Source organism: Centroberyx affinis, unplaced genomic scaffold (genome assembly GCF_046629955.1).
Source record: "Centroberyx affinis isolate AG114_WGS23_722 - 3 ecotype Tasmania unplaced genomic scaffold, CSIRO-AGI_Caff_v1 ptg004008l_1, whole genome shotgun sequence".
Taxonomy (NCBI): Eukaryota; Metazoa; Chordata; class Actinopteri; order Beryciformes; family Berycidae; genus Centroberyx; species Centroberyx affinis.
Genome location: NW_027281817.1, coordinates 70,000 through 97,052, shown reverse-complemented (window position 1 = coordinate 97,052; position 27,053 = coordinate 70,000). Strand labels below are relative to the sequence as shown.

General features: G+C 44.5%; 2 protein-coding genes across 5 annotated transcripts; one reads left to right on the top strand and one right to left on the bottom strand.

Moving 5' to 3' along the window:
* The first annotated feature begins 1,557 nt into the window (after window positions 1-1,557).
* On the top strand, window positions 1,558-11,358 carry sgpp2 (sphingosine-1-phosphate phosphatase 2). Of its 4 annotated transcripts, none has more exons than XM_071542077.1 (5): window positions 1,558-1,750; window positions 3,048-3,185; window positions 7,991-8,170; window positions 9,986-10,075; window positions 10,567-11,358. In XM_071542077.1, the coding sequence occupies exons 1-5, from the start codon at window positions 1,640-1,642 to the stop codon at window positions 11,107-11,109; spliced, it is 1,062 nt and encodes a 353-aa protein (XP_071398178.1). In that variant the 5' UTR covers window positions 1,558-1,639; the 3' UTR covers window positions 11,110-11,358. The 4 variants fall into 4 exon arrangements, with proteins under 4 accessions (XP_071398178.1, XP_071398176.1, XP_071398175.1 ...); XM_071542075.1 differs by having other exon boundaries at window positions 1,558-1,867; window positions 3,024-3,185; XM_071542074.1 differs by having other exon boundaries at window positions 1,558-1,873; window positions 3,024-3,185.
* Window positions 11,359-12,271: 913 nt separating this feature from the next.
* farsb (phenylalanyl-tRNA synthetase subunit beta) lies at window positions 12,272-24,484 on the bottom strand. The gene is made up of 18 exons (XM_071542073.1): window positions 24,390-24,484; window positions 23,880-23,935; window positions 23,555-23,709; window positions 23,249-23,321; window positions 22,972-23,087; window positions 22,659-22,809; window positions 22,452-22,560; window positions 22,288-22,358; window positions 22,119-22,180; window positions 21,534-21,585; window positions 21,354-21,415; window positions 20,170-20,377; window positions 19,975-20,055; window positions 19,795-19,887; window positions 18,689-18,806; window positions 17,953-18,105; window positions 13,778-13,925; window positions 12,272-13,305 (listed from the first exon to the last, which is right to left on the bottom strand). The coding sequence occupies exons 1-18, from the start codon at window positions 24,445-24,447 to the stop codon at window positions 12,510-12,512; spliced, it is 2,562 nt and encodes an 853-aa protein (XP_071398174.1). The 5' UTR covers window positions 24,448-24,484; the 3' UTR covers window positions 12,272-12,509.
* Between the last annotated feature and the right edge of the window lie 2,569 nt (window positions 24,485-27,053).

Below are 27,053 nucleotides of genomic sequence, written 5' to 3'. Positions count from 1 at the left end.
ATGTCCATCAAAAGAGACATTTTCTGGTATAGAGCCCTTTTTGTTAACAAGGGTAGGTCACCAAACTATTTTGGACAGACGCACACACAGAGCAAACATTGGTCCTGATGTGACTTTTAAAAGATGGCTTCCAAATAGTTTTGTGAAGATGTTTGTCTCAGTTAGTTAGGCTGAGGTAGATTATGGCGAGTACCACACCTTCCCATACCCAATTGACATCCATCAATACTGCTTGCAATAGCCTTACATGGTCAAATGACATGGTCAGTAAAAAGTGATAAAGTTGCTATAGCCTATGACATAGTTTGCTAACATAAATTATCCTATGATACATACATGGCCTACAGTCCATTTAAGACTTTATCTCACCCGCAGGTGAAGTGACAATTGGGTTTAAGTTTTTATTTCAGCTTCCAGAGAGACAAAAGAGGGTGGCACTAGGCAGCAATGACTAACAAACATTTTTTATAACGAGACCATAGAAGACCCCTATTGGATTTTGTCCCAGGAAATCCAAGGACTGTTGTTGTTGATTTTGTATTGATTTGTATAACTGTCTACTGTACATGAGTGAGATAATCATGGAATAATCATTCTTATAGATTCTCCAAGGGGGATAATTTCTAGTGAATTCAATCATAGTGAAATTAAACTATTCTCCATTTACTCTGGCATCCCCTGAAACCTCATCCAGTCCCTTGAGAACAACTGATCTACATTATGGCCGGTGACCTCCAAGTAGCATTTGGCCATGGAATCCTCCTCCACCTGTTACTGTTATGAGATTTCCTTTAGCATGGTGTAAACTATTACTAGATGGCTGGTGGTGGGGAGACAACAGTGGGGACAGATGCCAGTTCTAAGGAACACCAGGAACCACTTCAAGGACCATATTGCTTATAGCCTGCAGCATCCAGTTTTAGAGCTGCTAGTCATCACAGTGATGGTGATGATGGAGAGTTTTCAAATTGTCTCTCTCTTTATCTAAAATATTTGTAGTCACATTTTGTGAAAGTGATATGCTACATTCCAAAGTGCCCCCCCCTCTCTCTCTCTCTCACACACACACACACTCACACACACATCTACTGTCACTCAGTTATTGAACAAAAGGGCTTGCAGATTTAAAAAAAAGAATTCTGAAAAATTAGCTCTGTGGTTTGTCAAATCAAAATGCTCAAAACACTACTTGACTGGAATCTTACAAATGTAGACTGTTTTTTTACAGCTGAAAGCCTAAATCTAAAGCTCTTATTTGGCTCTGGATCAATCTTTCTCTCAGTCAAATCGACAGTTTAATAAATGAATCTCATATTTGCCTTATTTTGGGCCTTTAAGGATGACTAACTTTCTTCATGGAATACCTTTACATTACCTACTGTGTGTGAGATGTGATCCTGCAGCTCATTGATATGTTCTGATATGTGTACCATTCCAGTCTAAAGGTCGGGACAAACACTGCTCAACTTACTCAAGACTACCTGTCCTGCCCCCTTCTAGCCCCGCCCCTCTGCGCACACCTGTTACACACACCAGCCGCACCTGAGCGCAACTCTTTCCACCCTGCGCCTGGGATGCGCCCTCCACTATTTTCAAGTCTGCCTCAACCCGCTCCTGCACTCCTTCAAGTTAACTTGACATGCTAGAGCTCTTGGTTTACCTCCATGATCCGGAGCTTGTGGCCCGGTTCCAGAGAAGATGCGGACTCTTCCTCATCGAGGCCGCGCATCACAGCGGATTGAAGACGCGCGTCTCGACGGGAACCCAAACCCACGCTGACAAACCACGTGGACAGCTGAAGGACAGACGCGACCACCAAGACAAGCATTCAAATTGTAACGTTAAATATGAGGAAAATGGAGGTGCCGTTGGTGTAAGTCGTTCACTGCAAAAAATGCTCGTCTCAGCAAGTCATTTAATGTTGTATTGAGTTTTAAAATTACATTTTTCTTAAAATAAGAGAAAAAACAATCGTCCAATGGGGTGAGATATTACCATTTATTTGCATTTGTTTCCCACGCAAATCAACTTTGATGAATCGCCTTATTTCAAAACACTGTCACTTGATTCTTGAAAAATTAAAAAAGAAAAAATCAAAATGTATAGAAAACAAGTGAAACAGGTTAGAAAAATAAGATTTCAGGACAGAATACTATAAATAACTTTAACATTAAGATGGACATTTGGATGTATTTTAAGTGTATGCAAATCACACTGACTGGCTTTTCTCGTTTGTCTAGCTGTCTGTCTCGGCCTTCAGATTGTCTGCGAGATTACAAATTGTTTGGGGTGTTTACATTCTGGTCAATCTCGGTCAACACCCTTAATTTATTAACAAAGTGACAGTGACTTCAACTGTCTGACCAAAGTTGCTTTCTGGCATAAAACAAATTATTGTATTATTCCCCTGCAATTTGGCGTTTTTAATCAGAGGATATCATCTTTAATTTCTTTAAATGCTTCTTAAGATTATCAATCCAAATAGCCTACTGCCTTTGTCTGTCTATTAGCTGCAGTATATGCCTATATTAGAAACAAACTGCAAGTCAGAAGTGTTTTGCCTGAGGTCAAACTGACAGAAGCAAAGCAGCTCGTTTTAAGGTGGCTCTATATGCAAATACAGTATCTTACTGTGATCATTGAAAGCTGTTTATTTAGCAATGATCTCAGCATAAGGAGATAACTTGACGCAGGCTCTTGAGATTGAACAAGATGGCTTTAGTCCTAAAAAGAAAGTCGAAATAGATTTTGTATGGCAGGGTCACCTCTATGTTTACCACAAGTCTATAAAACACTAACTGTATGAAACAGCTGCAAAAAGATGCTGAGATCCTGGCTTGATGTCATTACTTTTGTCATACCCCTCCCACACTGCATACAGGAAAGGGGCGTAGCAAACGGAGTGTATGCACTGGACTGTGGGATGAGCCTGGAGGACCAAATGACATCATGTCAGGAGGTCGCCATCTTTATGCACCTGGCCCCTTAATATCTTGTGGTCACAGGTGTTTGTTCCCTTGCAGGGCCGTGGCAGGCCTCAGTACGAGGTGAGGAACTGGCCGCTCTACTTCCTGTTCCTGCTCTCAGCAGGTCTGGGGCATGAATTCTTCTACATCACCTGTTTGCCCTGCATCCACTGGAACCTGGACCCCTTCCTCTGCCGCCGCCTCGTCAACATCTGGACCGTAAGTCACAGGCAGTGCGTGTGTATGTGTGTGTCCAGGCGTGTCGGAGGGAGAGGCTTGAGTATCTGCATGCCTATCTGTCGGCCTGCCAGTCTGACCACCTCAGTGAGCTCGCACGCTGGCCGTCAGTCTCATGTCCATCTGTTTCACAATGCCACCTCTCTTCTCTCTGCCCGTTCCTTCTCCCTCTCTTCACCTTTCAACCTCCTTTCATCCTTCTCCCCTCTCCCCTCCGTCCCCTGGGTGACCTGTCTCTGACACCACCATGTCCATGTCCCCAGGCCTGGGGCCAGTAGGGCCAGGCAGGCCGGGGCCCCTGACAGGGCCAGAGGCCACACATGAGGACACATCAATGGAAAAAGACAGAATCTCTCCCTAAGATGTTTATTCGAACAAAATGCAGTGTATTATGATGACACCCCGAAAAACATGTCAAATACATTCCCAGAAGGAGTGCGTTTGACGTGTCAAGAGACACGCACACAGACACACAGACAGCCATACACTCTCATTCCCACAGAGTGTGTGATGGGCAGTGTGTTTGTGTGCCCTTTGTGTCCTCGCCCCGAGCGCATGGTGGGTGCCCTGTGTCTGAACCCCTTGTTTGGGCCCCCAGGGGAGGAGATGCCATTCTTCTGGAGTCCTGACTGCACCAGACCCTTGTGAACTCAAACACTGCTCCTTTCAACCACACATAAACACACACACACACGCACGCATACACACACACACACACTCTTGCCAACAAAACGCACTCATTCCCCTCCCTCTAGTTAGACATTACCAGTTTTCCTCTGTGTTCTCCTCCCCCTAGTCTACCAGCAGTGTTTTATTGGCCTCATCACTGCTCCGAGCTTTCTCTCTCTGGACCCACCATTTGGTCTGTCAGCCCTCGGGGCGCGTCACACCGGACATCTAACAGCACCCTGCCATTGTGCTGGTGGAGTTATCTAAGGTTCACAGACTGCACGCACACACACATACACATACACACACACTCACACGCATGCACACAAACACAAAATAGCCAAACTCATGCCGACAATTGAAGTGTAAACATGCAGAATAAGACCATGAACATACACATTGTAGGCACACATAAATGCACATAAACACACAATCTAAGCATCTGTTTGTATGTATACACACTCACACACACACACACAAATTTGCGCGTGCATATGCACACTAGTGTCCTCGACTACCCTCTGTTGGCATACTTACAGGGTGACTTTGGTTGACTTAGAAAACAATGACTGTCATTAACCATATGGTCATGAATTACATTAATGTGTTATACGGTATTAATGTTGCTTATTATGCAAATCATAAATTGAATGAGCTGTCAGCAATATCAAAAAGTTGTACTTTGCATAATGGCAGATAGGGCATACACTAAGATAGAGATTACTGAAGAATGTGTAGAAAGATAGTGTGCTCATTGCAGCTTGAAAACAAAGGAACAGAAAATCATTAACAAATTATCAGCTATAATCAAGGGAAGACTTGTATTACTGGTGCCATTGTGGCCTGCTCAGCAGAACAGAGACTGTACAAGGCTATGGAACAGTAATATTACAACATAAAATAAAACAACACAAATGTATCTTAAAAAGAACACCAGAGGATTGCAAGTCCATGAGCAGGTCAGCAAAGGCTAAGTGCAACTTCAAACTGGACCCAGAAGGACGACTGCTGGCCCATTAAAGCCTTCTCAGTAAATTGCAGGAGCCATGCTGTGGGGATATGGCACACTGGCTCCGCAGTCCCACTCCACAGTGATATTATGGAGGTAAATGTTATATATTTGCAGCAAACACTTCTTAGTTCAAGGGAAGGGGCAGCAGTATGACTCCCAGTACAACTAGACCAAACTCTATTATTTGCTGTGAGTGGGAATTTTGGAGGCATAGTTAACTTCTGAAACTGCCAAAAAAAGGAATAGCATTTTTACATCCTTTTTATTTGTTTAATTTCTTTTTAAATCACTGCCTCTTATGTCTTGATTCAACCTTTTACTCTTTGATTTTAACAAAACTATATGTCTCCTAAGTATAGCTTTACCATAGTTCAACTTCTTCCAAAGTGTAGTAACTGGTGGCTTGTAAAACTTTGAAAGTAGCCTCTCCAACCCTGGTTATCCTACCTGAGCTGTCATGCACTGTAAAACTATAAACTCGTGGCCAAACCAGCTACTGATCATATCACTCTGGAATAAAACAAACATCTGTGTGTGTTCTTCATACAAACACTGACTTGTGGAATAGCCCCTCTTCCCTACACACACACATACACAGTCCAATCCCACACACTCACTCACTCCTACCCGCATGTTGACAGATCAAAGTCCAAAGCCACACTGGGCTCGATCAATACGCTTATTCACGAGAAAACACACACACACACACACACACACATACACAATCTAGCGTGGCTATCTGTGTGTGTGTGTGTGTGTGTGTGTGTGATCTGACCTATCTTTAACTCTTCTCCTCATGTGACCAGGCTGTCCCTGGGTCAGTCCTTTGATGTGACCCATACAAAGACGGCAATGAGAGGCTGGGGTGATGGCTTTACTGGGAACAGTTGGACCTGGTGTTTTTGGTTATGGAGGGGACGGGGCGGGGGTATCATATTATGCAAGCACTTGGAAGTAGTGGGCAGCCGCAACAGTGTGTTGGCAAAGAAGTGAATCTAGATGATGTAAACACAGTATTTCTTGTATGAATACACTGTCATAGTGAATGGACGGACTCACAAGTGCTAAATGGTTGTGCCACTGTCTCTCCTCTGTGTACGGTGCAGTACATGGTACCAAGTATTGTGTGTGTGGGTACAGTGTGGGTACATGCAAATGTTAGAATAGTGAATTTATCATTCAGCCATGACTAGAGGCAAGGACAGATGGACATTTGTGGAAAGAACAAGTCACTTATTGTAGTAATGAGAGATATTCTGCCTTTGTCCCTTCCGCCCTCCTCTCTCTGTCTTTCTATCTACTGTCTATCTACTGTACTGAGCTAGCTCGTTATCTCTCTCTCTCTCCTCTCTCTCTCTCTCTCTCTCTCTCTCTCTCTCTCTCTCTCTCTCTCTCTCTCTCTCTCTCTCTCTATCTATCTATCTATCTATCTATCTATCTATCTATCTGTCTATCTCTTTCCTTCTCTCTCTCTACTGGTTTAGGTTGCTGTCTGTCTGTCTCTCTCTATCTCTCTCTATACTGGTTTAAAATGTTCTCTCTGTCTTTCTTTCTCTCTCTGCTTACTGGTTTAGGTTGTTATCTCTCTAATGCGGTTTAGGTTGCTGTCTGTCTGTCTCTCTGTCTGTCTCTCTCTCTCTACTGGTTTAAATTATTCTCTCTCTCTCTCTCTCTCTCTCTCTCTCTCTCTCTCTACTGGTTTAAATTGTACTCTCTCTCTGTTTCTCTCTCTCTCTGTGTCTCTCTCTCTGTCTCAACTGGTTTAAGTTGCTGCGTGAACACCGGGTCAGTAGACCTACTTTTATATCTCATTTGCCATGGTAACAAGCATTTTCTAATTACAGTGTCAGTAGAAATGGTAATAACAACCTCTCTATTCTCTCGCTTAAACACACACATTAGTCTCTCTCTCCCCCTCTGCTCTCCCGCTCTGCTCCTTGCTAAGACAGCCATTCATTAAATATACAAGGCAGAGCCTTAAATAAACCTCTAGCTGGAGCAGCCTGCCCCTCTGAGTGCCACTGGGGATCTCATGAAAGAGAATAGGCAGCACATTTGGCAGGACACACACCCATACACTCTCCCCATACACACACACACACACACACACACCTTGCACTGAGTGTGTCATTGTGTCAAGAGCGTAAGCCCTCTGTCTCCCCACCAGCTGAAGACGCTGTGTCAGCAAACCATGCCTAATTCGATTCCTAGTTTCCTACAATAGATTTTGTTACTGTACGACTGCAGTATCTGCAGTTTTTATCAGGGCGGGTCTCCACTCCCGCGCAGGTTTTTTTTCTTCTTTTTGTGGAGATTGTGATTACTTATTTATGAAAGTGTGTGGTTAGTGTTATTACAGCATAGGCTAATCAGGACTCCACTTCCTCTGCTCATTCCTTTATATCATCTTCCTCCATCTCCATTTTCTGCTTTTGTGGCCAGCAGAATGGAGAATCAAATGTTAGCAATGCTCTTCTGTTGTCCTTTTGTTATTCAGTTGTAGTGATGTTATGGTGCTGATTTTGATATGTTAAGCCTACAATACTGCGAGAAAAGAAAACAATATCAAACTAGGATAGTTTCTTAACTGAGAATGTCTATTTTTACTTCAGAATATAGAATATATTTCAGATCAGAATATTTACCTTTAAAACAACGTACTAGATGGCACAAAAAAGCTGTACCTGTACCCCACTTGGTATTTGAAACAGGATCTTCTATTTAAATTTTTAGTACTATATAAAGATCCAACATAAAAGGGTTCAATGTAGCACCGAAAAGTGACCAGAATGTTTCTATACAACACCACAAAAAAAATCTTAAAAATGGCCAGTATTCAGTATCTTTTATTTTGAAGTATTCAGTTTGTGTTTCCCCAGAATTGTATTCTTGGCAGGGTGGAAAAGCTTCAGCATTTAGACCACGAGACACTAGAACTCTCCCTTGAAACTAATAATAACAATAATACATATCCATGCATAATTGTGTGGAATCTGATCAGCCCGATATATCAGCAAACAGATATTTGGTCTAACTCTACTTCTAACATTCAGATCTCTCCTCTCCTCTCCTCTCCTCCCCTCTCCTCTCCTCTCCTCTCCCTCAGTTGGTGATGTATGTCGGCCAGGTGATGAAGGATGTGCTGAAGCTGCCTCGCCCTCTATCGCCCCCGGTGGTCAAGCTGGAGACGCGCGTCGACGCCGAATACGGCCTGCCCTCCACCCACGCCATGGCCGCCACCGGCATCTCCTTCACCCTCCTGCTCAGCGCCACCTCCAGGATACAGGTGGGTGTCACCGCTGGCGTCTCCACTGGCACCGCACACGTTGCTGAATGATCAGGGGAACAAAATGGCATCGATGTTCAATGTTCTTGTCATCCTTTTGCTTGATGAAATCAAACTAGTGGGTATACTTCCATCCAGAGAAAGTAAACTTTACTGGCATCAACTTATTTTTTAAGTTGAAATTGAAAGTAATTGGTAAATTATGTACTCCTGCCTGCCTTCCTATGAGGGCTATGAGGCAGAGGCTTTTGTTTCTGCGGCTAAGTAGACGTTGAGCCATAGTTGTAACGCTGGTTTGGTGTCTCAGAAGTAATGCCAATGGACACTGTTCCTTTAGAGTGAGGCAATAGTCAAAGTTAAACTGGGAAGGACTAAGCAAAACAACAAAATGAACAGCTACCCTCCAATAAAAGAGTTTAAGTGTTGCAGTGATGAACTTGCAAAGAATTGGAGGTACTGTGGCACTGGGAGCCTGTGGAGGGAGTTTGTTTACTGGTATAGCTGCGTGGGATGAGGGGTGTGGCCCTCCTGTCCATCACCCAGTCCTGACTGAGCTGTTGGACAATGGGCAGGGAGGGGCGGAGCCGGCAGTCACCATCAGTCACCATCAGCCACACCCACCCAGCTGCTGTTTGGTCTTCTGATGGACTCAACTGAGTCAATGACTGTCAATCTACATCTCCACCTCCCTCCTTCCCTCAATTTTTCTCTCCATTTTATCTCTCTCACTCAGCCGCCGAATCAATAAAAGTCTCAGTCAGTGGCTCAGTCAAGCTCTGTGTTCAGTCACTTGACGTGCCGAGTGGCTTATAGGTCAATTTAGAAAGCGCTGTATCTTTCACTCGGTAGTTTACAGTCCATACAGCTCTCAGGCTGATTTTGCTTTGCAGTCACATCCTTTTGGCTACTCTGCCATCACATTTTCTCGCAATACTGCTCTCAAGGTCAGAGAAATCAACTCAACTCGAGAGACCCACATACAGTAGAGCACTTAACTGCGGCATAAATTCCTCAAGGATTCCCTTGAAAGGGCACGCATAGCTATAGATGAGTAGTGGGCTGTTGCAGAGGTCCTGAATAGCCACGAGGCCCCGGGGCGACTTTCCTGGTTCCCGGAGCAGGTCGGAGGTCACGACAGTCAATCACAGAGTGACCCCCTCCTGTCCCTGGCATCCTTTGTGCCCATTCAAAAAAAAACCTCTTCATGAACTGCCAGTGAATAGGCTTCCAGCTGCAAAAGACAGGAAAAGACACAGGAAAAGGAGCGAGAAGAGGAGGGAGGGGGAGGGTGGAGGAGGTGAATGAATACACAAGGCCTCTCTTCTCACTGTTATTGAAATGGAGGGGGGGAAACAAAAACCTGCCGCCATAGGTAAAGCAGGGAGGGAGGGAGGGGAGGGAAGAGAAGACGGAGTGGACAGTAGAGGAATAAAGGAGTAGTGACTTGATGATAGGCCCTACGTCAACCTGGTAGAATGGACGGCTGGCAGAGGGAAGATTTATACGTCTTCGTTAAGAGGATTGACGAATGGACGATTTGATTACAAACTAACAAGAAAAAGAGGAGGATAAGCTGAGGGGGGGAAAGGAAGGTAAAAGAAGTGGAGGATGACAACTGTTTTTGTGTCTGCTTGGAGGAATGTTAGGAATTTTAGGATGGTGCCATGACACATTGCACACAACTACTTTCACAGATTTGATCTTTTATCACTTTATCAAGGAGTGCTGTTTTGTCTGGTCAAATGGTTTCTGAATATTAGTTTCGGTGATTGTTCATGATAAGTGTGTGTGTGTGTGTGTGTGTGTGTGTCTCAGTTCCAGTTTGAGGTGGGTCTGCTGATTGCAGTAGTGCTGTCCTCTCTGGTGTGTCTGAGCCGTCTGTACACTGGCATGCACTCAGTTCTGGTGAGCTAGTCTCTACACACACACACACACACACACACGCTACAGTATGCAACATTCAAACCCAATGCAGGATTCATAATTCATATCTGCGTCTGGTTAGACTGTCTGGCTGAGGCTCTGGACCAGGAGTCCAGTAGTCTAATTCAACATGCTCTTTATGTAGAGTCTTTCATTTAAAATAATGCATTTTATTGATGACATCGTGTTTAGTCGCATTAAGAGTTATTACAGGCTCAGTAATCCTTAATTACACATTTATCAGTGGTAACCTCACCACTGAATAGTACTTTATGAGTATGAATTTAGCCAATAGTGTTGGCTGCAAGTTTTAAAGAAAAAGAAGTGACAACTCATTACTGGCTCTTTGTAGGAGACACATTTTCTGAATATACAAATAGTAATGTATTCAGGAGTTAATGTATGCATTACTGTACCAGTAATACCACATTACTAGTTCATTCTTGCCATTGTCTCCTCTCTTCTGCCTTTAGGATGTGATCTGTGGCGCTCTGTTCTCAGCCATCCTGATGCTCCTCACCTACCCATACTGGGAAACCTTCGACCGCTTCCAGCTCACCAGCCCCATCTCCCCCGCCGTGGCGCTGGTACTGCCCCTCCTCCTCAGCTACACATACCCCGAGCTGGGCCATTACAGCACCACACGGGGGGACACGACCACCATCCTAGGAGCGGGAGCCGGGTCCTCCGTGGGATACTGGGTGAACGAGCAGCTCGGGCAGACTTTTGAGCCTCGAGGGGTTTTACCCGTACCCCTACCCACACTGACGGCAAATGCCCTGGCGATAGGCACCGCCCGCTGCTTGGTGGGCGCTGTGGCATTAGTGGGAACTCGACAAATAGTGAAGACGGTGAGTCTGCAGGCGTTGTATTTTTGGTACGGAGTGCCACAAAGTGACAGAAATGCCAGAAGGAGGAGAGAGATTGAAGTACCGTACAAGTTTGTCACATATACATGTGTTGGCCTCGTCAATTCTATATTGGTCAATAGAGTCTTCATTCTACTGGGGCTATGATCCAATGGTGTAATACTGATATGACTGTGGTACATAAGGATCTTGTTGGCTCCTTAAAATGTACAATGCCAAAATGTACCTCATATTTATCTCCATATAAATCAAAAATAAAACTTTTTCATATAAGTGAGCCGTTTCAGTTGGGAATGATTCACGTGTGTACTTGTGACAGACCTGTAACTGTGAGCTGAAAGCAAATAAAATAGTTTGCTCACATAACAAATGTTGACATTTTTGTTCAGTTTATTAAAACAATTAATTAATTCTTGATTTGACCAATGTTTGTATTTTGTGGAGGTCTAAACCAGTGATTCTCAACCTTTTTAATATCAAGGACCCCTAATTTAGTCCACATTAGGGCCACGGACCCACATTTGATTATATTTTTTCTTGCGGACCCAAAGCTGAGAATATTTTTATTGTTAGATATGATTTTGTCCAGATTTCCTTGACTATCTGTATTGTAGGCAGAGAGATAACAGTGAAACTATGACCAAAACAGTCATTCTTCTACATTCTAATTGTGTTGAATGAAATAATGGTAATCAATTTGCTGAGGACCCCCTGGCACCCCCTCATGGACCCCTGGTGGTCCCTGGACCAAACGTTCAGAACCACTGGTCTAAACCATAGCAACTTTTTTTTTCTTTTCATAGAGCCAACACATTTTCTATGTCAAAGTTCACTGCCATTTCCTCACGAGGGAGAACCCCACCTTGAGCCAGACAAGCTCATACCAGTCAGGAAAACCAGATCAAAACCAGTTCAACTGAAACTTTGCAACTGTGTCTTTGCCCTGTAATGCATATCACTTGGTGGGTCAGAGCAGGCCCTCTGCTATCCCATATTGTTCTGTTTATACTCAGGGACAGCACTGCAGGAATGTAAGAGTTAACTTCCCTTTGCTACAGTAGAGTTTGAAGGAATGCCGGGGCACCTGTCAGACTTCATTGCAAGTCGTCTTGCTATCTGCTTGGCTCGCGGTCATATAGAAGGCTATTGGCAGGAAGAATTTCACTTTGAGGCGACAGACAGCACTGCTTGAATGTTGCCGTCTCAACAGATACAGTGGACTTGTGGAAGTCTATATGTACTTTTAACTTGATATTAAACATGTAAAACACATGCAAAAAAGATGCAAGGTACTCTCTCAAAAGTTAGGATGGCTTTATTTGATGGACGTAGGAAAGAATGATTTGACCAAACAGTGGAAATTTTCCTCTTCAAACAAATGACCTGAGATTTGGCTATCGTATTACATGGACAGGGAAGTAGTAGTGTAATTTTCCGATCAGTCACAGTCCGGTACGTTTCGCCTGACTCGTAAAACAAGACCAGAAATCAACAGATGTCATTTTTAGGGAACTTTACTGCAGCAAGTGTGTAGGCCTACGTGTGACTCAGATCTTATTGAAGGCGGCCACGTCCATTGACTGAACATACTCGTCGAAGGCGGTGATGGCGTCCTCCAGCTGATCCGTGCCCACTTTGTCGTCCTCCACCACGCATCCTATCTGCAGCTTCTTGATGCCGTAGCCCACTGGGACCAGCTTGGACTGCCCCCACAGCAGCCCGTCCATGCTGACGCTGCGGACGCACTCCTCCAGCTTGGCCATGTCCGTCTCGTCGTCCCAAGGCTTGACGTCGAGCAGGATGGAGGACTTGGCGATGAGGGCCGGCTTCTTGGACTTCTTGGCCGCGTACTCGGCGAGGCGCTGCTCCTTGATCCTGGCTGCCTCGCCGCTCTCTTCCTCGTCATCCGAGGCGAACAGGTCGATGTCGTCGTCGTCGTCGTCGTCGTCGTCGTCGTCGTCTTTGGGTGAAGCGGGGGGACTAGTCGCGTGGACGTACTGGCTCTTGCATAACGGGAGGCCGGCCCTCTCCCTGTGGAAGGTCTTGATGTGGTTGTACCAGCGCAGGGCGTGGCAGAGGGCTGGCGAGGGGGCGGAGGGGATGGCGTCGAACATAGCCGCGTCGGCCCGGGACGCCGCGAAGCCCTCGATGTAGCTTTTATCCACCAAGAAATCGTTGAGGGCTTTCAGGCCGGCCGGTGTGCTCATGTCACCGAAGACCGTTTTAGTGGAGGCGGGCGGGGAGAGCGGGGCCCGCAGGGATCGGTCTTGCGTGGGGAACTTGTGCTTGATGACCTCCTGCATGGGGACGTCGTGTGTGAGCAGGGTTTCAGCAGTGTGGCCACTGGAAGAACCAAGGCAACAAAGCAACAGGTAATGAGTCACCGAGCTTAATTACCATGCGCTAACCCCCAGGCACAAATAACCCAAATTAAGAACAGACATGCATGCACATGCCCACACACACATGCACACCAATCACACCACAAACTCAAGGCACAATGGATTCTTGTTCATTTTAATTCTTCTGACTTTTGGAAAAACAGCCACATCACTGATATAAAACACTGGCGCTCCACATGATGCTGCACCAGGCGGTTCATCACTTTTCCCATGCTGAACAGATAATCTGGGGCAAAATTCAACCACACAAGCCAAATACCCTCTCAAATGTCAATTTGTGATCTAGAAAAAGAGTCTTTTAAACATGAATTTCAAGCCCCATATCATATTTTCTCAATTATTCCTGTACTGCACTGATCTGGGCTGAGACTGCTGTGCGTTTTATGCGTAGGGGTTTAGGAATGTGAAATCACAGGAAGGGTTCGATGTCGATCTCCACGGCGGAGCAGGGCATGGTCAGCTCGAAGCGGTTGATGACGTCCGGGTGGAGGACCCCGAGGCGTCCTACGCTCTTCCCGCGCACAAAGATCTCTGCGCAGCGGCCGGGGAAAAAGGTGGAATCTGAGAGAAAAGGAAAAAAGGGAAAAATATTAGGGAAAAAAAATGTGCTCTGTGGTTTTGGTACAGAGACACTGTACCAAATGGATTAGGCCTCCATTCCATCTGGCGCTGACATGAATTTCGTATCCAGATTGTGTCCAGATATGATTTAGCTGGATTACATTTACACCTGGCATTAAAATACATGTCTGGAATGCACACTGAAAACAGATTTCTCTTTCCCTTGCCACTTCCTTTCGTAATATTTACCTCATTTAACACTGACAGTAAACACCTCATCTCAATTGTTCCCATCTGTGACTATAATGACAATCCATTTTTGAGCAGCAAATGTAAAAGCTTTCAAGAACTGGCTATAGGTTGAAACATCAATGTATTAAGCAACAGAGTAGCACAACTGATCCAGTCACACTGTATGCATGTCAATGCCAGGTGTCAAGGAGGTCGTTGAGACAAATTCTTCACAGTCCAGATTTGAATAAAAAGCCTCAATAGCCAGTGAGATGAAAACACCCTTGTCAATCTGAGAGGCATTTGCTCACTTTGCTCACAAACATGCAGACAGACACACAAACTGGTCAGAGACTTTAACGAGATACAGGGTTGCTATGGCGACAGCTCCACACACAGACATGGCATCTTCCCATGGTGCACTGCTCCTTCCCACGCTGCCTGGCTAATGGGTTCCAGAGCCCACTGCTTAGATGTTCACTCATCACTATGGATGAAGGCTTACAAAATACATGGGCTGTGCTTGGGAACGTGTGTGTGTGTGTGTGCGTGTGTGTGTGCGCGCTCAGGCAACTACAGTAGGGACTTTTTACCATTTGCTTCATTTGCCTGCGCTGCGTCTGTTAAGCGTATTAAAACGGTGGAGTGTGTTTGCGTGGACGCACACGTCATGTACTTGTACCCCGAGCAGGGTGCCATGGCAACCATATAAATAGCTCTGGTACATCTTAAATAACCAATCAGTCAATGAAAATCCTACACTTGAGCCAAGCCACTTCCGCCCACTCTGCTCTAACTTTCAGCGAAGCTCTCAGCAAGAAGTGGAGTTAGACCGATGTATCAGTTTGCCAGTATAACCGGCTGACACCGGCCTTTTATTAAGACCTGGAAATCAGCCAGTCAGTGTCGTCTACCTCCGATATGATGGACGTTCCTCCTTGAGCACAGCTAGCCAATGTTTTATTATTAAATGTCTGCTAAGAGAAATCACACAATGACTCAACAGCTTCAGGGGTGTCAAGTCTGTAAAAGCCTGCCTCACCCTGCCTTAATGAGCAGCCAGCCCATCAAGAATAATTTCATTACCCCGGCTTTCAATGGAGAGTTTTAGTTTCCCCATGATGGTCTAAATGCTGTTTCAGAGGCTTTTTACACCCTGACAAGAACGCAATTCTGGGGTAAACACTGAATCTTTGTCATTTTTGGAAATATTTGACCTATAAATGATCAGATTTAACCATATTTGAATATCGGCAGGTCCACATCCATAACATCTGTACTGGCTCTCAGAACTCCACGTAGGCCGAACCCTCAAGGTCTCAAGGTCACTAACTGAACAGAGAGGAGTCAGGACGAGCAGAGTGTCTCCCCTCATGATGGGTGTATGGGCCAGGACCCTGCATTGGACACAGTTGTTAAGTGAAACGTGGGCATCTGCTTCTTAAGTGGTTTCTTCCTCCACTTCTGATCCCCTGACTGCATATTCCTCCCCCCCACCCCCCTTTCCCCTTTGAGTGGAGGAAACCCAGCTGACATGTATTCCCACTGCGGGCATCTTAGCCAATCGCTCTCAGTCTAGCTGGGAGTGGTGGTGGACTTTGGCTTGGCTAGTAGCGGTGTGTGTGTGTGTGTGTGTGTGTGTGTGGGAGGGGGTTAATAGTGCCATCGCACCCTGCTGATGGACAGAGGTGGGTGAGTGTGTGTGTCAGGTGAGCTCTTAGATGGGGTCATGACCTTGTAATGGGGTTAAGGACACGCTGACATATGTGTGTGTGTGTGTGTGTGTGTGTGTGTGTGTGTGTGTGTGTGTGGGGGGGGGGGGGGGGGGGGATTAGACTAATGGTGCATGAAGAGTGGAAAAAAAAAATAGCATAGGAGAGAGACAGAGTGTGTGTGAGTCCAGCACACTTGTGCATCAGTGCGCACTGTGAGAGCGAAAGCATTTTAGTTCCCTGTGTGTGTGCTTGTGCGTGTGTGTGTGTGTGTGTGTGTGTGTCAGATGGGCAGTGCGAGCACCCGTGGGTGGGTGTTGTATGTGCCAGTCTGTCTCGCTGCACGGCACTGCAGCGGGTGACGTGACTCCCGTGCGCTCTCCCACACTGCAGACATCACACGCTCCCGCACCCCTCCTCGCCCACGCCTCCGACCACTCTCCTGTCATCCCTCTCTTTTTGCATTCTCTCTCTCTCTCTATTTGCCCCTCTTCTCCATCTCCCTCCGTCTTATTCCTTTCCCCTGTCTGCCTCGCTTCATCTCCCTCAGTGATACTTGAGCCCATTGATTTGCCTGCTGTCTGAACGGGCCAGCAGAGCCATGTAGCTATCCTGTGGTGTGACCTTGGAGCGAGCGAGCCAAGGGGAGAAGGGAAAGGGTGGGGGGGGCAGGATGGAGTAAAAAGAAGGAGAGAGAGAGCGAGAGAAAGAAAGGATGGAGAGAGGAAGGATGGAGCAAGGAATCCAAAACCCAAATGATTTATGAGAGCTACTTTAGGAAAATGAGAGCCAAAATTTGCTTGTGTGGTACTTCTGTCCCTCAAGCCTGACTTCTGATCTCAAAGCATTGGATCATAAGGGCTCATAAGAAATATGAAACCTAACAATCATACAGCCAACTGTGCCTGTCACATGTCAAAACTGGTTAATGTCATTTTCCTATATAGTAGTCATTTATGATACAGTTTACAGGATCAATGTACTCTATTAGTGTGAAAAGCAGCCGTTCAGAGAGAAAAAAAAAAGACTCTTCAAAAGCTTTTGAGGTTTGGAGTGCTGATGCAAGAACGCTGACCTAGCCATCTCATTCATGATGTCTTGAGAGAGAGAACTTTTTGAAAATTGGCACTCTTACTCAGATATATTTCATCATTAGAGTAGAGACGCGCAACACGGCAAAGTGGTCTGGAATGAGCTCTGGCTCACAGCCCCTCGTCCTCTCTCATTAAACTAGATGACAAATGGTAGAAAAGTTGACTCTCTGGGTGGAAGCATTCACAATTATATCCAGCGAAAGGATGACAAGAACATTGGACATCGACGCTGTTTGGTTTCCCCAGTCATTCACAGAAGAGGGGAACCAACTTATCCCGATTTTTGAAGGTAAGAAGATACAATCAACAACTTTGGTGCAACAGAAAACTAATATATGGAGTAGTGTGACGAGCAGGGTTCACACCATGGCCTGAGGTAAAATTCCATGACTTTCCATGACTAACCTGGAGCGCTTCCATGACCTTAAAAATGTTCCTCCTTCCTGGTTTGTTCATGTTATTTTTCTAAAGGGGTGAACAGTCTGGTTTCCACTACAGATGGACTGAAAACCCATCGACTGCAATGACTTTGTGAACCAAGCTGTAAAACACATTCTGGTATGTTCCTGTCAAGTGACCCAATTGTAAAATTCCCTGATACACCCTGACTTCCCCAGAGAATTCATCAAATTCCCTGACTTTCCTGTCTGGAATACGCCTCTCAAAGCTCCATGATATCCACAACTTCCATGACCAGTGGAAACCTGTTGTAACAAGTCCAACGCTGCGTAGTCACTCCTAATCATAGGCTGGATTTACATAATCACAACGAAATCTGCCTTTTAACCTCACGCGACCCACATTCGTGTCTTGTTCCTCACCAGCGTAGCGAGGAAATAAACATGATTTGAATCACAGAGGGGCTCTGGGATTTCCTTTTTCCTGTATAAATCCAGCCTTAGGAGGAATTTACCAACACAGCACTTTAAGTACTACATTCCCATATCCCCGGGTGCTGGTTCCCATCCCTCCTCCCCCCAGGCGTCTCACCGTCTGCAGCCTGGATGTGGTAGCCCTCTCCCCGGGCCGGCTTCACCTCCAGCAGCTGCATGGCTCGGTCCAGCAGGCCGTGGATCACCTCGAAGCCCGGGCTCTTGTTGTAGTAGACGGCACAGAGACGCCGACTGTTCCTCGCTCCTACGTCTGGACCGGGGGGGATTGAGAAATTGGGAATATGGTTATAGAGATGTATTGGCTTGCTGATATATAGAGTATATTGGGTCGATATCAGCCAGTCAGTGTGGTCCACCTTTGATATGATGGATATGATTCAGTTTGATTGATTACATATTTATTGTTGAGTTGATCAATACTACACTGGTTGTCTATTGGAAGCCATTAATCTGAACTGATTCTAATGTGACTTTTTTATCGATTGCACACAAGAATGCATGAATATTATTTATTATTAGTGGTAGTATTATCCTGGATTTCAACCTGGAGTGTTTTAGTATCCCATGGTCTAAATGCTGTTTCAAAGGGTTTTCTTCCCTGGTGAGAATAAAAACACTGAATACTTAATTTGTTTTGGGCAGAAAAATTGTTGATACTGAATTGTGGCATAAAATATCAGCTATTGGCAGCTTCAGTGCACAAATATTGATACGGGAATTGGGCTTCAAAAACCCTTATCAAACCTCAATTTAAAGGGTGAGTTGGCCACTGTATGTGATAAGCAAGTCAAACGGGCTGTCACTTTATAATGCACACACACACACACACACACCTTTGGTCTCATCCTTCAGCACCACGTCAGATATCTCAAACAGTTTCAGGGGAAGGGGCATCTTCCTGTTGGCTGCTACTGTTTTCAGCAGGCCAGGCAGCAGGGTGGTGCGTGCCACCTGGTGGAGGAAAACAGCAGTGACGTTGGAAACATGACAGTCAGTCAGAGAGGCAGAGAGCGCCCTCTTATGGACACAGCCCTACCTACCTAGTTATGATTAAATGGGAGCCCCAGGACTTGTTTTCTGTGCTTGCCATTTAAAGTATAAGAGGTCTTTCAAAATGAAAAACATTGCTGCAAGTCATTTAGGCTTTTTCTCCTTTTTCTTAAAACTTCATCTGCAGTTTTTGTTAAGTTCTTCAAAGTGTCAACATCTTAAAACAAGGCAGAATAAAGCAGATCACTCTACTACTATCAAGATAATGACACTTATCTCAAGGAAACTATTGAAGCAACTAGCTCGTAGTGTCCACTAAACACACACAGCGTCGTAAAGCATGACCCACGCAGCAATCGACATGAATGCAAAACACACAGAGGTGAAACCGGTATTAGTCTTCTCAGTGCACAACTGCAAATTGATCCAATCCGACTGGGCCAAAAAAGCCTTGAAAGTTCCTTTAAAGCTCTGCTACATGGTTTTGAGAATGATTTGTAAACCCTTGGATATTATTTGTACTCTCATTCCAAATCCAGAAAATAACCTTTCTGAGCAAAGTGAGCTGATGTACAGGAATAGTTCACCCCAAAATGAAAATTCAGGCATTAACTGAACCCCATGTCAATCGAAAAACTCTATTGAAGTTTGTACGAAAACCAAACCTACAGCGCCATAGTCCAATCTCAGCCTTCTCTCAAACTATTGTTAACTGCCATCTTTTTTTCAAATGTCTCCAAACAGCTTGTGCAGTATAATCTGTGTTTTGTAGCCAAATGACTGCACTGTGGGTCCAAACGTCCAATATTTACCTCATTATCTCCTACTTACAAGCTGTTTGGAGAAATGTGATGGACATTTTATGGCTTTTGGAGCCACTAAACAGCTATTTTCTAGTTTCAATCCGTGCTCCAGGGTCTACATCTATTCGCTGTATACTCTACGTTACCTGGAACTCGGCGGTCTTGGGGTTGGAGATGTGGACGGCCCTGGTTTCGGAGAGCTTCTTCCCGAGCCTGTCTGCGATGTCCTCTTGAGAACACTAGGGGAAGAGAGAGGGGACAAATGACTATCAGCACTTCAGAGAGGAAAAGAGTGTTTGCGTGCGTGTCTGTGTCTCTTTTCTCACCAGGGCGAAGTTGAGGGCCTCTGTGAATCCAGCGGCGGCCAGGTCTTGTCTCAACAGCTCTGTCAGCTTATTCAGGGGGAACTATGAACATATAAAGCAAATACATAAGAACACACACCATGTTTTAGATGAGTCACATTGGTATTTGGGTACGTGCACAATCAATCACACACACGCAGAGGGAAATCCAGGTACCTGATTGGCTACGGTGTAGGTGCGTGGCGTGGTGCGGGTGATGTTGTTGAAGCCGTAGGCCATGGCGGCGTCCTCCATGATGTCGCAGGCGTGGATGACGTCCGAGCGCGTGGGAGGGATCTCCACCTCGATCTCGTCGCCGGCGCCCGTGGGCTGGGACAGCAGGCACATCCTGGTCAGCAGCTGGGCGATGCGCTCCGTCGACTCGCTGGGGAGGGAGGAGCGAGGAGACGGCCGGTCATCAACAGGTTGGATCCAGAATGTTTCTTAGGGCGCGTTCACACCAAGCATGTTTGGAGCGGTTTACTCTGCGGTTTACACTGCTTTAGTTTTATAGCTATAAAGAGATGGATGTTGACAGTTACCCGTGCTTGGAAGGCTTTGCATGTGAAAAATATAAAGTAGTCCGCACACTGCACTACTCCCATTTATACATTTATTTACCAAATACTGGCTATCTTGTGACGTTTCGAGCCTTTGTGCTCTTCAGACAGGAAAGTCTAGCACAACAAAATATAGGAAATTGGGTTGTTGCAGCAGCAAATAGTAATAGAATACAGCAAAGAAAAACAGAAGACATATGCAAAGAATATGAAAATGGGGTGTCATTAAACACAACACAACCGACACAGTATGAAATAGATGACTAAAAGGAATGAAAATCTATGAAATATAGAATGTATGACGGCACGCAAAATAACAGTAGATGCACAGGGAAAAAAATGGATGAAAACTATGTACAATACGGAAATATACCAAAAATACGAAATCCATGCAGTATGAAAATAAATGGAAAATTCTAAATATATGAACATACTGTATATGCATTATGTAACAAATGAGAAAAATATGAAATGTGACAGAATGTGTGATGTGCGTTGTATTCCCAGTCAATGCCCACTAAGGTGCTTCAGATGGAGTATTTTCTTTCTTTTCTACATACATAGTGTATAGTTTGAGTGCCAAGGTAGTGTTCCTAATTACTGCCCCCATTTACAACCCCAGGTGTGAAGGTGTGAAACTGTGGAACTGTGGGAGTGTGAAGTAGGGTGTTGCTCCATCAGCTGTTCCCTGAGTTAATAAAAGATAATTAAGTGGACCGATGCCCACACAGCACTCACTCCATAGTAAAATACATTTCGTATAATGTTTCAGTTGTTACTGAGTCGGCTCAGATGGCTCACCTGATGCCGACTTTGCGGTTGATGAAGTCACTGGACAGCCTCTCCTTCCTGTAAGCCAGCTCCTACAGTCAGTACAAACAGGGAAATGACATAAATTAGACAAACCTAGGAGGAATATATCTCACAGTAAACTACATAGGACCTGCTACAAGCTGGTTGTAGTGGGAATGTATGCAGTACCGGGTATACACAGGTCCTGCCGTCTGGGTACACCACCTCAGCCTCCTCCACCCTTAAGGAGAAATAAAGAGGGGAGATGAGACAGAATATAGAAAATGTTATCCTCACAATAGCTGTGCTTCCATCTAACCATTAAGAGAAGTTTTGAAATTACAATGTGAATCAGGCGCGTTTCAGCTGGACTGAAGAGAATAAATCAGCATCCTGAACGTAGAACAGAGCTACTACAGAAAACACATCCACAAGAAAAATGGAAAGAGGCTTTCAAGAATTGGGCAAGTTGTTATTGTTCTTCAGAGTCGGCTAATGTTGGCCATATTTCATACTGTCTGAGGACAAATACAAAGAAATACACTTGCCAAGATTCTACTGCACAAACTACTGTCCATACAGAACATTAGTCAAGTCCAAAAACACATTTGAACTGTTGTGAAATGAGACTGAACCAAGCCTTCATTGTTATTTATTGATTGAACAAATGCACTCCCATTGCTATTCATCATCGAAAACCAACTGGCTGTTTCCATTCAGCCTTTCTAATTGGATACATAAATACACAGATGAGAAGCCAGATATTGGACTCACGTGAAAGGCTGTGAACAGTACTCGCTGAACATGGTCACCATCATGTCCAGTACGATCTTTGCCTGGAGGGAACATGGTCAGATTTAAGTCAGTTTTCACCAATAACAGTGACTGGAGGCTTCATGTTATTCGGGCAATTCTCATTTCTCTGTTCTCCTCTTAGCCGTACCTTGGTTACGTCTGTGGCCGTGCACTCAATGAAGACGTTCGTTGTCTTTAGGGAGATTTTTGAATGGTCCCCTGGAAGACAGAAATAAGTGTTTGTTAAAAATTACAAATCAGAATCCATTTGGTCAGAGGTGAAGAGGGAGACATGAAAACCACAGCACTCACCGTTGATGATGGGAGGCATGGACAGGACGACGCCGTTGCTGTCGTAGATGACTGGGTACGCTGGCTTGTCTTCAATAATGTGAAGGTAGTGCCTCAAGTGGCTGTCAGTCTGTAGGGATCGGGAGCACAGCATTGGGTTAAGTGTGGACAAGCTATAGCAGCACATAACTGCCCATCTGACTGCTGTCCAGCCAATCAGCTGCTCACCTTGTAGAGGCTCATGAGCTGGGTGGCGGTGTACTCTTTGGTCTGGTTGAGGGGTTTGAAGCAGATGTCTCCAGGAGGCTTGGCCGTGTACGTGAAAGGGCCTGAGATGGTGTCCAGGTCATGGGTCCCGATTGCCACCAGGGACCTCTTCCTGCAGATACATCGGTTAATGGTGGAACAATATTAAAACAACAGTGAGTCATCAATCACACACACACAAACAGCAGTCAAGGTGACATCATCCAGCATTGCAGCCACAATGATGCAGTCAACAACAATAAGCGAGTGAGGTTAAGGCAGCGGCTGATCTCACCTGCAGATGTTCTGGTGGAGCTTCTCCTGCAGCTCGATGAAGCTGTCGTAGCGCTCCTGGGTGAAGGTGATGTTCCTCAACACCGCCGCCACAGCGTGGGGTCGCACCGCCGCCGTCTGCACAGGCACACACAGGACACACAGTTATCCAAAGACTATTGCCACATTCTGACCAATGGACAAGACAGTGACACCTGTGGTTAGCTTCAGTTTACGGTAAACGATTTGATCTCCAGTAAGATTTTCCAGTTGATCCCCAAGTCCATGTTTCCACCCACCTCCTTAGTGATGATCAGCCTCTGAGGCTCTCCGCTGGTGGGGCTGACACGCCTGTAGCGAGGGGCCTCCATCCTGAGTACACAAATGCAGTCAGTATGCACCAAACCCAATATGGAGAATGAACTTGTGTCTATACACCTTCTTTGACACAACCAGGAACAAAACACACGCCCTCACCCACAAGAATGCTTTAACTAACGCTGTTAATGCATAGTCATTTAAACTGAAAAGGTGTTTCTTCCTGAATATGTCCAGGGGTTTAGTGTCCATCACATAGTCTGCCCATGCCAACACACACAACTCACTTGTTCTTGAAGACCTGCAGTCCCCGGACCAGCCCCTCCAGACACAGCAGGTCATAGCGGTTGGCTGGCACATCGATCTTGTACAGGATGACGTCAGACGCTCCGGACGCCTTGGAGTCGCCTTGCTCACGACTGATTATCTCCTTCTCTGAGGTCTGCATGGGGGTCAGAGCAGAGGGGCCACTGCTTATATGTTGTAGTACAGTAATACTTTTTTTTACATTATTTACTTAGGTGACTGATCAGCACTTATCTGGAATTAATGAGAGGACACTCAATAGGATCATTAGACTGGCTTCATCTCTTGTGGAGTCACTTTACTTACAATCTCATCCAGCTCCAGCCCAAACTCAAAACACAGCTCGTCAAACTCCTCATCGGCTAGAAAAAGGCAGAAAGTCATAATTAAAACAAGTCATATACTGTACCTACCAAGTACCCACTACAGTTTCTGATCAGTAATCTATCTAAGTTTAAATGACAGGAGCCAGGAAATGATGCAATCACGTTGAAATCTAACGCGGAGATGTCAGCATGTCAGCAAGTTGGACACTATGAACAATTCTAACCACAACAGCGCAGAATAGTGTAAAACTAAATTAATATCTAGTATTTAGTCAGTACTGCCATGAAATACATGACTGTATTTATTTAAGAAGACAGCAGTGGCAAAGCTAACTCGGTAGCCGCTCCATTCATAAACATCTGCTACGTTGCTAACTGGCATGCTAACGAGCTTAGACAGTTCTCGGTTTATTTTCCAGCGTCAAACGGACGCTCGTTACCGAAACAGACCGTATGTCCAATAATTGAACATGTAGTAAGAATGACTTACTGTATGTTCTGCCCAAAGCTTGGAAGAGAAGATCCCTTTTGACACCGACAGTCGGCATGTTGGCTGTTGGCTGCTAATCCTCCTCAGCCCTGTGGAAAAGGACCCTACGAGCCGGCTGTAGCTGTCTAGAGCGGTGCCTGACTGAAAACCAGCCTCCTGTCAGTATTGCGTTCAATACTACGACTTACTTTGGAAACACTGTGTCCACAAATGTAACGACTGAAATTCCATCCCTGTTGGTGGTTTAAAAATGACACCCACAAAGAAAAACGATATCAAACCATAACCAAAATTAAAACAGTTCCAACCAAAAAATGACCAAAATAAAAACTCAAACCATTGTGACATCCTACATGTACTCGATATTTATTTCAAACAATCTTACACATATTTTAAAATACAAAAAATACTACTTTCAAGTCTCTTCACACAAATTTAGTTTGGAAATTTTTAGACAAACTACAAAACATGCAAAATAAATTGAATACATATTTCAGATGCATTTAATTAAAATACTGCTCTTCTCTGACTCTCAGAATATGTCATAGTATAAATATATGCAGATAGTATTTGCAGTTGTTTTCTTTATTCAGTTTCCTGTTCATGCTGTTTATTATTTTTTTAACAATAAAGCAGTTAGTGGCCCATTGGTATGAGGTACAAAAACGTATAATATCGGACTTTTTCTATTGTTCTTCCACAGATTGAACCACATGAGGGAGCCAAAGTCTTGAACCTACAGAGTCCAGCCTGCCACAAGCACATCTGACCTCTTCCACTGCCTTTTACTTTCTAACCAAAAGTAGTTTATTATCAAGGTAGGTATCCCTATTAGTATCTCATGGTTTCCTCAGTTTTGAGTTCTTCAGTGTGTGTGTGTGTGTGTGTGTGTGTGTGTGTGTTTGTTCAACCAGGTTGTAAATCATAGTTCACCCTTAACAAAAACCAATATAATATTCCTATAAATCCCTTTGTCCCTAAATCCCTATATATTCTATAGGGATTTATAAAGATGATAATGACCTTATCATACTTTATGATATTGTTGTTGTTGTTTCATCTGTTATGGTATCATTATAATGTTTACATACTATTTGTATAGAGACTTATTGTTTTGCTGTGATAGTTTTATGCCTTCTAACTTTCATTATAGAATTAGTATAGTTTGTTATAGTTTGTGAAAATTAGGCAAGTGAAATAGATGTAGGCCAAGGTTTAGGCCCTAATAGTTGCTTCTCAGTGCAGTTTGGCATGTCTCACAATTATGTCAGTGTTTCTTTGTGTTTGTGCTTATGGCCACTGGACCTGACAGGTGTTCATGGGAACATCTTAGTACAGCAAGCCTACAGTAGACACACTCGTACCATGTTGTGCCTTTGTGTGCAGATGACACCTGGCGGCTAAAATATGATACTACAACAGGGGGCAGCGCGGCACGAGAGGCAGGATTGTACGACTCGTGTTTACACTGGGGGGAGATTCGTGTACTGGGAGGCAATCCTGCACAGAACACCGGCACTCTTTCGACTTTGGCATTTTCTTTAATTTCCAAAACTTTGGCTAATGTAAGATTATTTACAGTTCAAACAAAACTATAATGTCTTTCTCTTAGTAAATCCTTCAACAATTCATAACAAATGAGTCTATATGTATTGGCAGTGGCACTACAAGTGTCCCTTGGGTAAAGTGTAGTAGGCCTACTGGTGATGGCGCCACTGTTGGCTACCGTTAGCAAATTAACTAATTGGCTTCCTGTCTGGAATGAGTTTGACATGATTTCTATTTACATTTTTTTGAGGAAACTATTAATTTTATATAGCTATATTAGAAAAATGATCTGTTCCTGTTATAAAATGTTGCTCTTGTCTTCCAGCTAAACCGTGTGCCTAACCATGCTAGTGCTAGCTAGCCAGAGGATGCCTCCAATTAGTGGCAGGTAGGCACACCTGTTTGCTCATTGGTTTTAGTCATCTAACTAAAGCCTAATGTTCAGTTGGGTTTAACCAATGTTTTTAACATGTGGTGTCTAACATACACCGAATGTACAAAATATTAGGGACGTCTTCCTGATATTGAGTTGCAGCTCCTTTCCCACAATCCACATCTGAGCTGTCTCAAAGCTTAAAAATCCTTCTGTGACTGGTCTGCTTCACTTTATCTCTATCTCCTCCTTTGTTACTGGTAGGCTATAGATTTAATAAGGGAAATCAATAAGGGATAATGACTGTTATCAAGATTACTTATCAGTGGACTACATGAAAAGAGAACGTGTCTGATGTTTTGTACATTCAGTGTAGATGTCTTAATAATGTGACATCTTTCTTTATCTCCTTTTGAAACTTACTTACAAACATAGTCACAGAGGAATAGTGGTGGTGGACCATGAGACGAGACACTGGGTCAGATATAGGCTAACAGTCCCAAGTTCACACCCATGAACTTCCCCATTGGTCGACTCCTACAGTCAGCTGTAATACGGGTCACCTTACTCTCTTCCTGGGTAATCTGTGAAAGAGATTAAATTTATGAGTAAATCAAGACCAATGAGCCTATTATATTGCTCATAAAGTATCCATACACTGTGCGCATCGTTCCTCTCTATCAGAGTATTGTACAGTGTGTGTGTGTGTGTGTGTGTGTGTGTGTGTATGTTGTGATTCTGCT

Coding starts and splice junctions, on each gene's coding strand:
- sgpp2 (XM_071542074.1), top strand. CDS start 1,640: ATGCTAGAGCTCTTGGTTTACCTCCATGATCCGGAGCTTGTGGCCCGG. Junction 1,874..3,023: donor AAAATGGAGGTGCCGTTGGT/GTAAGTCGTTCA, acceptor GTTCCCTTGCAG/GGCCGTGGCAGGCCTCAGTA. Junction 8,171..9,985: donor GCGCCACCTCCAGGATACAG/GTGGGTGTCACC, acceptor TGTGTGTCTCAG/TTCCAGTTTGAGGTGGGTCT.
- farsb (XM_071542073.1), bottom strand. CDS start 24,447: ATGCCGACTGTCGGTGTCAAAAGGGATCTTCTCTTCCAAGCTTTGGGC. Junction 23,088..23,248: donor GGCTGATCATCACTAAGGAG/GTGGGTGGAAAC, acceptor GTGCCTGTGCAG/ACGGCGGCGGTGCGACCCCA. Junction 22,561..22,658: donor AGCTCATGAGCCTCTACAAG/GTGAGCAGCTGA, acceptor CGATCCCTACAG/ACTGACAGCCACTTGAGGCA.